At 40.3% G+C, this 10,566-nt stretch overlaps 1 protein-coding gene and 1 long non-coding RNA gene across 4 annotated transcripts; one reads left to right on the top strand and one right to left on the bottom strand.

The window, feature by feature from the left end:
• Nucleotides 1-1,311: 1,311 nt before the first annotated feature.
• On the bottom strand, nucleotides 1,312-2,516 carry LOC112566734. The gene is made up of 2 exons (XR_003099688.1): nucleotides 2,378-2,516; nucleotides 1,312-1,772 (listed from the first exon to the last, which is right to left on the bottom strand). It is a non-coding gene; the product is annotated as an uncharacterized LOC112566734 (long non-coding RNA).
• Nucleotides 2,517-2,712: 196 nt separating this feature from the next.
• On the top strand, nucleotides 2,713-10,217 carry LOC112566733 (BLOC-1-related complex subunit 5-like). 3 transcript variants are annotated; one of them, XM_025243068.1, is made up of 5 exons: nucleotides 2,713-2,841; nucleotides 3,255-3,392; nucleotides 4,444-4,793; nucleotides 8,517-8,766; nucleotides 9,923-10,217. In XM_025243068.1, the coding sequence occupies exons 2-4, from the start codon at nucleotides 3,278-3,280 to the stop codon at nucleotides 8,754-8,756; spliced, it is 705 nt and encodes a 234-aa protein (XP_025098853.1). In that variant the 5' UTR covers nucleotides 2,713-2,841; nucleotides 3,255-3,277; the 3' UTR covers nucleotides 8,757-8,766; nucleotides 9,923-10,217. The 3 variants fall into 3 exon arrangements, with proteins under 3 accessions (XP_025098853.1, XP_025098851.1, XP_025098852.1); XM_025243066.1 differs by having other exon boundaries at nucleotides 8,517-10,217; XM_025243067.1 differs by lacking the exon at nucleotides 2,713-2,841 and adding an exon at nucleotides 2,956-3,009 and having other exon boundaries at nucleotides 8,517-10,217.
• The last annotated feature ends 349 nt before the right edge of the window (nucleotides 10,218-10,566 follow it).

Here is a 10,566-nt window from a genome sequence, read left to right as displayed (position 1 = left end):
ACTTCAGTTTTTTCCTTCCTGTCTTCTGTATTCACTGGTCTTTCTTCTGTCTTCTTGTTTTCCATCATGCCTTTCTTTTGATGTCATTTTTCTCTGTGTGGCCTCCTTTAGGCCCCCTGAGTTTGTCATGCAGGGTGACCCATGTCGGGGGAGGATGGGATCCTGGAGGTTGGGGTCCCTGATGGGTTGTGCCCATCATACCAACACACCTCTTAGGCCCAGACATCCTAGACGGGAGGTTGGTGTGGCCCACAGAAGGCTGGGGTCAATCTGGTCTTCACACTCAGAAGGCCAGAGTTTATTTCTTATGTATCCCTGGTGCGACCCTGCTGGAAATGCCCTAAGTGGTACCGCTCAGTCACATCCCCTTGTTTGACTTTGTTTGGTGGGGAACGTGAGGAACAAACTGAATCCTTTATATCAGTGATGCCCAACCTTTTTCGGCCTGCGGGCCATATCCATTTGGGACAGCCCTGTCGCGGGCCATATCCATTTCGGACAGCCGTGTCGCGGGCCACTTCACCGCAAAAATACAAAAAGGAAAAAAAAAAAAATAGAGCAGATACCCTTTTTATTAGAAACAAGTTGTACTTACCATAAATCATGTAGTAATTAGTGGGATATTTGAAGTTGTTTTCCCGAAACCAACTTCTGAATCTCCGGCCTCATCGTAGAGACATCAAGTCGGAGAACTGAATCGAAATGTTCGTCCATCCAAAAAAAAGATTGAGAGACGCCCCTACGTGGGGATAAATACTTCTTCTTCCTTTTTTTTTTTTTTTCGTTTTTTAGGTCTTCTTTTATTACTAACATGCCGATTTCCTGCACTGTGGGCAGAAGTTTCGCGGGCCGGATATGGCCCGCGGGCCGTAGGTTGTGCATCCCTGCTTTATATCATCGCACCAAAAAAAAAAAAAAAAAAATCAACAACCAAACCTAGAAACATACTCATGAGAGTAGGAATCTTCAGATAGGATGAGGTGAGAGATTGTGTCTCTTACGCCGATGCTCGTCGTCGCATAGTGGGTGGCTCCTGTGGAGCTGTAAACTCCATTTCCTACTCGGCATTTGTTGCAAGAGGACCGTCCACCTCTGTATCTATCCAGACGGACATGACATGGATCTCTTCTTAGGGTCCTGTCCCAGTCCGTCAGGCTATGCCTCCTCCTCCTACAAGCTGTGGTGGCACCCAGTCATCACAAACCACACAAGAGTCTCAAGCCACACAAGCATCACTGTCCACGCATCCCCCTTTACCAGTCAGAAACAAGAATACCACACCGCAGACAGATAAGAAAACAAAAACAAAACCAAAATCACCAGGAAAACCCACTACTCAGCAGAAAACATAGATTTCTTCTCAAACATAGGAGGGCTTCCGTTTTATTATCATTGAATTTGTCATCATCCAGTCTTTGATTTGATTAATACAGACTTCTATGGTGGTGGTAGCAGAGCAAGACAGCCAGTGGAGTGGAGCAGTACAGCTGTGTACCATCAGCATATGATTGATGAATGATGTTGTGAGACTGGATGCAAGATGAAAGTGGCTTCATATACAGAATAAACAGAAGTGGGCTGTGTACTGAGCCTTGAGGGATGCCACAAGAAAGTGAAGCAGGGCGAGATGCTTGACCATCAAAAAACACAGTTTGCATCCTATCAGTAAGACAGGAGTTGAACCAGGATACTGCAGGTCCAGAAATCCCATAGAGGGTATGTAGTCTATGAAGAAGCAGAGTCGTCAATGGTGTCAAATGCAGCAGACAGGTCTAGTAAAGGCAGAAACATCACATTTGTCAAGGGCAGATAATATGTTGGTGGTCACTTTAATTAAAGTAGTTTCAGTTCTGTGAAAAGGTCTATATGCTGACTGAGCATGGGGGATGAGCTGGTGCTCTTATAAGTCCAGAGCTGTGTCAAAACTACTTTCTCTTGACCTTTAAGAGAAAAGACAAGTTGGAGACTGGGCAATGATTGTTCAACACATTGACATCAAGCGTGGATTTGTTAAGAAGTCCCTTCACCAGGGCATTTTTAAACAAAGACGGGAAAACACTTGATGATAAGCTGACATTTACAATGTTTGTGATGGAAGTAAAATATCTAAGCACTCAAGAAAAATATCGCAGGAGATGCTGTGGATATCGAGTCCAAGGATGATCGAATGTCCGAAATCTTGTTAGCAAAATAGTGACAAAACACTTGCGGCAGCTGTGAAGCAGGATAGGCAGTGGACAGCTGCATTGCTCTGCTAATTCCAGTCATTTGATTGCCTATTTCAAAAAGTATTCTGGAGGAGGTGCAATTATTTATTTGGGCCGAAAAAGAGACTTGTACACATTCAAAAGATAAAGCAGTAGTAAAAGACAGTTACTTGGCAAGTGATGATTTGTAGATAATAGCAATGCCGACTCCAACAGTGTAGGACGTGAATGAGAGTCGTTCGCCACTCGTCTTGCGCCGAAACATTTTGACATTTTCACAGTGGCATCCCTTCACGCAACGGTATAAACCACCTCCTGACTGTTTAGTTATTTTTGTTACTCTCGCAGACTCTGCTGACAGCCATTGTCAGTACGACAATTTATGTAGACTGTTTACACAATATAGGCCTTGTATTTTTTTCACTGAGAAAATTCTTGGGAAAATATCTTTTAAATGCTCAAAAATACGATGCCGCTAGTCTTGACTGTTTGCTGACAACAAGCAAGAGCAAGTCACTCTCGTGATCAAACCTTACGAGACTCATTAGTGATGAGACACAACAAGTCCCTGATGGAACAGACGCATATCTGACTCGTGCATAGGAGCAGATCTAATTGTTCGTGCTGTTTCAGTGTAGGTGTCTGTGATTTTACATACGCCCATAAAGTTATCAATTGACGTAAATATTAAAAGATTTTGTTTGGTTGTACGCCTGTAACAGTTATAGCTCTCTCTTATGCTTACACCCTCCACCCCCAACCACAGACTGTCAACAGGCGTGACGGAAACTATCCGATCACAGTTGAGTCACTTGGAAATTTGTAGCATTCTGAAATATTTTTTCAAAGTTCCTTCGTGACTGATCGTTGATTACGAGTAATCGTATGTGTGATTTGTGTGGTACGAGGAAGGCATAACAGATAAGTGAATTATAGAAATTAGGCGTTTGAACAGAAGGGAGGGAAGCATAGAGCTGTGTGCCATGGATAAACTGCATAACGGTTAGTAATAATTAATATAGTTCTCCTTTTTCAAATTTTTAACAGCAAGAAATCCAGAGGGTGGAGAAATGGGTTCAGATCAAAGCAGTCTGCCTGCTGGAGCACCAGGAAGCAGCATTCGGTCACAGCGGGATGAAGAGATACCATACACACATTACTCAATCAGCAAACCCATTGACTCAGGTTTGCAAAAACAAAAGCAGAACAGAGAATAATTAAACTTAAATTAAAATTGCCTATTCAGTCTTGCCATGAAGTTGTCTATTCAATCTTGCCGTGAAGTTATCTATTCAGTCTTTCCATGAAGTTGTGAAAGTGTTATTCCTTATGAATCTTTTCAGTTTGTTTCCTGAGATTTGAATAGTATTTTTAAATCCAATTATTTTAATTCATACTTTGTTTTATTGTTTTATTGTAACATCAGCTGCCAAGTGTAATACAATAATTGGTGTTCTCGCCATCTCTTTGTATGATTTTGTGATTATATGTTTTCCATATACTTAAAGCCAAAAACCCAAAATTTAAGTTAAGAACAGTTTTTAATGATTTAAAATACCCTTTTCAATCTAGTATTATTCTAAACAAAGCTTTACTCATACATTCTTATCAACTGTGTAAAATAAAAGGTTGATTAACACAATTATGATGTTCTGAACCTAAAAGCAATAATCAGGTCAAAACTGATCCTGAAACTGGCTTGTAAATGAGTTGCATTCTTCGATCAGATAGTATGATTATGTATTAGATTATTATTCTCCTTGACATTGCAAAAACATCTTTTGCATTGGGTGTAATTAAAAAATGAGATAAATCATGGATTTAAGGTGAGAAAGGCTTTTTGTACAGAAACTAGTCTGTAAAAGTATGTTTTTGATGATAAATTTACTTTTAAAGTTATTGGGATTTTTTACATCTTTTTACCCTCTTTGGAGGAAAAGTTCATATGTAGCTCCTTAAGTGTGGCATCACGAGTGACTAAGAAGTAAAATTTGTAATATGTAGGCATTTGTCATTGGAAATAGTGGTATTATTTTCAGTGCTTCAAAGAATACTTCTTGTAAAATTAATAACGACAAGAACAAAATGAGAATAAATATATATCAGTGTAGACTTACATGTACTGGAAGGTAAATGCATACTGGAAGGTAAATGCCCATAGGTCTGTTATTTATCACTCTGATTAGATTTATATTAGAACTCATTTATTACCATTAAATGTCATTTGTTTGGACAGACTCACCTCGACAGTCACCACGTTCGCACAAAGTTAGAGCCCAACAAACAGCTAAACTGGAACATGGAGAACTTGGTACACCAAAACATGACATTGTTGTTGTTGCTGGTGGCTGCAGCCAAGTGAAAGATCCAGATCCTGAGCTAACCAAGCTGAATACCATACCTATATTTTTTCCCATCATAAAGGGTTCATTAAATGTTGCACCCAGCTTGAGGGAACCAGATGTGTTGGATAAAATAGATCGTCACACATTGCTGCTTTTGTGCTTGCGTTATCAGGACCATCTAAAACAGCTAGCAGAGGCTGTTGCCTTTGATCAGAATGCCTTGTGTATTCGCCTCAAAGAGGTCAGTATGTTAATTATTACATAATTTGATTATTGTTACTAGAAATTCAAATTCAAATTGTTATTTCGGTAGAGAAGAAAAAGACATGAGTTGAAAATAAATGTGTGTTCATGTATGCTCATGATGTGGGCATGTATGCTTGTTAATGGGATAACGACCGTATCCTCACTATTCCTGTCACCAGAACAACATATGATCACCAAATTTTTAGTTACTATGCTGCAAAATAGTGGAACTCTCTTCCCTTCCATATCTGCCACGTACCCACCATCAAAGCCTTCAAACATGCACTAAAATCAAGTCTGTTCCATAAGCATTATTCCTTTCACAAATCAACAAAATATTAGTCCTTTTTCTACCCCATTCTTTCACTTGTTGCATCTACTGCTTAGTTGTCAATAGTTGTGATTATAGCCTCTTGACTAGTCCACCTGCTGGTCTTTTTCTGTAGGTTTATGATACTCTCCTTCCTTAATGATTGTTCCCTGATCCCTCTTTGCATCTTTTGTTTGTCTGCACAGTTTTTCTCTTGTTCTGTGTATTCAGTCCATGTCTCCTTCTTGTAATGCATAACCCTCTTACTTTACTGCCATAGTGCACTTGATTATTTTTAATCTAAAAGTAAAAATCAACTCACATTTAGCTAAAGTTGTCAAAACCAGAATCATTGTTCACTAGAGAAAAATGTGCTAAGTAAGGGGACAAGCAGGCAGTTGAGAGATAAAAAAACAAACAGGAGTTCAGAAAGATGGCAGGACACAAGTCACAGATATTTTTCAAGTTGAAGTAGTGACCAGTGTGCACAGTAATAAAGATGGATTGCCATCAGCATGGCAGCTGGGCACCTTTGGGATCCAGGCCAACTCTGCAAGGGCTGCAGGCTCACCTGAGTGTAGACATTCCCTAATACCCATGAACCAAATCTAGAGGTGGGATCATCAGCACCAAAATTCTCCTTGTGTACCTAGGGTAGGTTTTTGAGTTAGGAGCTAAGGGCAAGGTAACTCAAATATAATTTAGAGATTATTAATGATCTTCCTTGGTATCCTACACTAAACAGCTAGAGGACTTGGACTTTGCAGATGATATCTCATCGGCAGCAGCATGCACAAACCAAACTGAGTAAACTAGCAGAGGAAGCAGAGAAGAGTGGCATAAAGGTCAGCAGAAAGAAGACCAAAGTGATGAGAATCAACAACAAGCAGGAACTTCCAACCTTAAGGAGAGAACATTTGGAAACAGATCACTTTGTGTATCTGGGGAACTGTCAACAAGGATGGTGGAGCGGACGATAACATCAATAGCCACATCAACAAGGCCAGGCATGCTCTCAACAGACTGCATCTCATCTGAAACTCCTGAGCATTATCCCTCCTCAGTAAGACCCATCTTCAACACCAGTGTAGCTACTGCAGTTCTGAAACCTGGAGAGTGGCAAATACCATCAACAACAAGCTGCAGACCTTTACCAACCGATGCCTACACCATGTTCCGGGAATAAGATGGCCTGAAAAGATGTCCAACAACAGCATGTGGAAAAGAACCAACCAGAATGCCACTAGCCAAGACATCAAAAAGCACAAATGGAACTGGATAGGACACACCCTGTGCAAACCAGCTGACACCATTGCCAAGCAGGCACTTGACTGGAACCCTCATGGGAAGAGGAGAGTTGGGAGACCGAAGCAGACCTGGAAAAGAACATTAGAAAGCGAGGCAAAGGACATTGGAAGCACAAGAGTCCAACTGAAGGGTGCTGCCAAAAACTAATCTGTTGGCGAGATGTTGCGGCTCCTCCAGGAGTAACAAGGAATAGACAACAATCTTCCTCCACAGGACCATGTTATCAACATTTTTACATCTAGAGAAGTTGTTTGGCAACAACCACCAGGCAAGAGACATGCAATCACCAATGTGTTCCATGTTTACTGAGGAGTGCATGATGGCTAAGCATGGCTAAAAGAAGGCACATCTTTCCTTCCATCATTCTACTCCAGAAAACGCATTCAGTTTTAAATAATTAAGTGCAGACTCACTATATTTTTTTATAACTTAAACAAGTACCCTTGCGTGTCAGAGGGTTACCCCTGTGGGACCCCTGGGGTATGCTTGCCTAGCGAGCATTGTAAGACTAGGGTTCCTGCCATCCATCCAGTAAGAGGCGACTAAGGTCAACACCTCACCAAGAGGTAAAATAGGTTGTAGTAGGTAAAGTAGAAAAGTATGAGAGTAAACGCCAGAGTCCAAGACAGCATGAAACTAAATGGAGAAGAGATTGAGGACGTTGACAGTTTCACATATCTCGGGTCCAAAATGGCAAACACCGGGGATGCGGAGGTGGAGATTCGAGCCCGACTGGCGAAAGCCAGCCACGCCTTCGCCTCACTCAGGAGCACATGGAAGGCAAGAAACATCAGCCAGAAGATCAAGCTGAGAATCTTCAAGTCAAATGTGATCAGCACCCTCCTTTACGGATCAGAATCATGCAAGATGATCAAAACCATCAGTAACAGACTTGACGTCTTCCAAAACAGATCCCTCAGGCGCATACTTAACATCTTTTGGCCAAATACCATCACCAACGAAGAACTCCACCGAAGAACTGAAACCGAGTCTATCACCACGCAGGTTCAACAAAGGCGTTGGCGATGGATTGGACATGTGCTCCGCCAGCAGAGAGCAGACCTCTCCAGAGTCGCCCTATGATGGACTCCAGACGGCCGAAGAAAACAAGGCCGCCCAAAGGAAACTTGGAGAATAACAGTGGAAAGAAAGGGAGATGAAAGGACTGGACCTGGGGTCACCTGACTTAATAGGGCCACCTTCATGTCAAAGACTCACCACTTGCTGAGCTGCAATGTGGCTAATTCGCTTCCATCCATTATTGCTCACAATTCTTCCTCTCTCTATATATTCTTCCCTACTCAGGAATCTTTTCCCTGAGACTTTTCTTTTGATAACTCTGAACAGTATATTATAATATGCCTTTCTCTCTCACTGCATTGCAACAGGCCATTCAGATGTGCAAGGACTCAGCACCTAGCCATGAGCTGCAATCTCATCTTCCATGGTTCTCTCTCCATCTCCTAGACATTTAACATTTTATTTAGGTGTCTGGGTGTTTCCCTCCCTTTTTATGGTGCCCATCACAAAACCTGACAAAGATCTAAATTCTTATCATCCACACAACATACAATAGGGAAGCACTTTCAGTCTTCTTGGAAATATATTTTGTAGATGAAGCCCAGTAATAAAGAAAGATGACAGGGCTTCTGCTAAGGCTAAATTCTTTGGGGTCCCAGGGACCCCTTCTTCAGATTTTTAAGGGGTCCCTGTTCTTCGCCCAAATTTGAAGGGGACCCCATTGACGAAAATTGAAGGGGTCCTCCGAACTTTTAATGCGTACTGTACGCAATTTTTTGCGTAAGCAGAAGCCCTGGAGGACATGGCAGAAAAATCTATGTATCATGTAAATTTTTTTCTACATATTCTGTTTTTTTAGATTATTTTGCACTATATTCTGTTGTACAGCATATGTATTTAAGGAGAAAATTCTTTTGTTTTAGTTCGCCTTTTAACTCGAGAAGTGCCTCTTTTTATTAAGGGGCATGTTTTTGAAATCTTAGAATAATATGTGTATTATAAGTATTATTATTATCATTATTTAGGGATATAGCTATTGAAATATGTTCTGTGTAAGAGATGTTTAAATATATTTTCTAGGTAAACCACAACATTCACTTGTTGACAAATGCCCTAAACGAAACACAAAAGAAGTATGGAAAATATGTGGAGCAGTTTCAACGAGTCACTGAAATGCTAACCACCTTGTGTAAAGTGAAAGCTACAATGGATGATATTATACCCCGAATGGAACGCCTAAACCAGATGTTGCCATGCAGTGAGCAGTTGGAGGCATTTGCAGTCAGGCCAAGTGGAATGGGTTTTCAAACAATTAACTGACCATAAAAAGGTTATATGATCATTATTCCATTACATTATTTTCTTCGCTCATAATTTTTGTCTCCGAGGTAAATACAGAGGGGTGATATTTGGTGACTTTTTTAATTTGAATAATAAATGCAATCATTTAATCTTGGTTATTATTAGAAAAAGCGTCCCACAGCTTACAGTTCTTTTAGATTTTTTGGCCACCCAAACAAACCCATGTTGAAGATTTTGTAAGCAGTAAAAAAGTGCTGCATAGCAAAGATGTTTCAGAGCCAGATGCAGAACAATCATTGATGAAGCAAATATTCAGTTTTTGGATATTGTAAGAAAATTCACCATCTTCAGAGACTTTTAGACATCCTTGAAGGATCACCGCTGCTTTGTTTCTAATGTTTAGGATGGGTCTACATGTTGTAGGTGACAAGGCTCCACTTTTCATATGGGCCATAATAAGACCGAATATGTATTAAAATTATGTCAGGCCATTGATTCATGAACTTTTTTTTAACTGGGTGGTGTCCTTTCAACTCAGTTTGTGTCAGCAGTTTTGAAAATGCTCTTGTGAACTCTTTTCTGTGTTGTTTTGCTGTTTTGCTCACATGAAGCTACTATACTTCATGTTGCATGTTTGATGATGGAATAATGCATGGTGACGAAGTTGTACTGTGTACACCTTAGAAGTAAATGTGTGGTTAGTATATGTTAAGTAATAATTTTGATCCTTACCTTTGATACTACCTCATTTCCCTTAAAAAAAATATATATATACTTGCTGATTTGTATTGTAGTATGATTGCGCTAAGCAGATTATAGTCTTCCTTGATGTCTAGGTCTGATGACTGATATTAGTTCTGACATTATCAGTTACATTGCAAGATAGTATGCAAGGGTTCTGAACCTAGGTCATTAGTACCGTTCCTCTGATGACTACCCTCCAAGGCACCTTGAAGGATAGTCTTCAACAAGGTGTTGTTGCAGATCACATGGCCAAAGAAGACCAGATTACGTGACTTGACTTTTTAAGTAAGGGCTCCTGGTATCCTATCAGGCTGGCAACATTTGTTTCGTACAAAGTCATTGGTTTTATGTTCTCTTTATGTGGTCCTTTATGTGCTGTACCTCGTTCATGTAGATGTCTGCTTTGCTGTTGCCATTGATAATAACTTTGCTCTTTTCAGAGCTGGCCTCCATTCCATGTGCATTCAAACTGTCAGTCTGTTGGTAAGGTTTTGCAGTTCTTTGTTAGTGCCTGCTAGCAGATCTATGTCATCTTACAGATAGTTCCTGTATTTGATGCCATTTTTGATTGACACACCTCACCAGACATTGGAGAGTCTAGTTCCTGCCTTAAAAGGTGTTTAATTAGCAGTTGACATTTTCTGCTATTAGTTGGAACTAGTGAGAAAAGAGAGTTTGCATAGTCCTAGTCATTTTCTTTAGTATTCACTGTATAAAGAGTTATGTCTGTCAGTATCACAGTTTGCCTTCAGATATGTACTGATGAAAGTCCTTCCATATGAAGAGGTGTGCATGCATGGTTAAACTACAACACCACAGTTAAATACCTATTTCTTTAAAATTGCAAAAGCATACATCATTAATATACAGAGGCTGGGGTCTAGCTAGGCAGCCTACTTTCAAATGATCCAGCATTAGCTGTCAAGGAACTTGATGCTTTTGAACTTACAGCAATCCAGGAAGGTGAAAATAACAGTTCTGTTTCACAAAAGGCAAAAGTTACTGAAAAAGTGTTGAAGCTGAATCAACTAAAAACCTACCATATATATTCATGAGAAATATTTTATAGAGAAGTGTCAAATGA

The sequence above is a fragment of the Pomacea canaliculata genome, linkage group LG6 (genome assembly GCF_003073045.1).
Source record: "Pomacea canaliculata isolate SZHN2017 linkage group LG6, ASM307304v1, whole genome shotgun sequence".
Lineage (NCBI taxonomy): Eukaryota > Metazoa > Mollusca > Gastropoda > Architaenioglossa > Ampullariidae > Pomacea > Pomacea canaliculata.
The sequence above is the reverse complement of the archived record's forward strand: the minus strand, read 5'-3'. Positions and strand labels throughout refer to the sequence as shown.

Bases quoted from the DNA above. Each gene is read 5' to 3' on its own strand.
- LOC112566733 (XM_025243068.1), top strand. From the start codon at position 3,278: ATGGGTTCAGATCAAAGCAGTCTGCCTGCTGGAGCACCAGGAAGCAGC. The intron at 3,393-4,443 runs GTTTGCAAAAAC...TTGTTTGGACAG, and splicing joins CAGCAAACCCATTGACTCAG to ACTCACCTCGACAGTCACCA. The intron at 4,794-8,516 runs GTCAGTATGTTA...TATATTTTCTAG, and splicing joins TGTGTATTCGCCTCAAAGAG to GTAAACCACAACATTCACTT.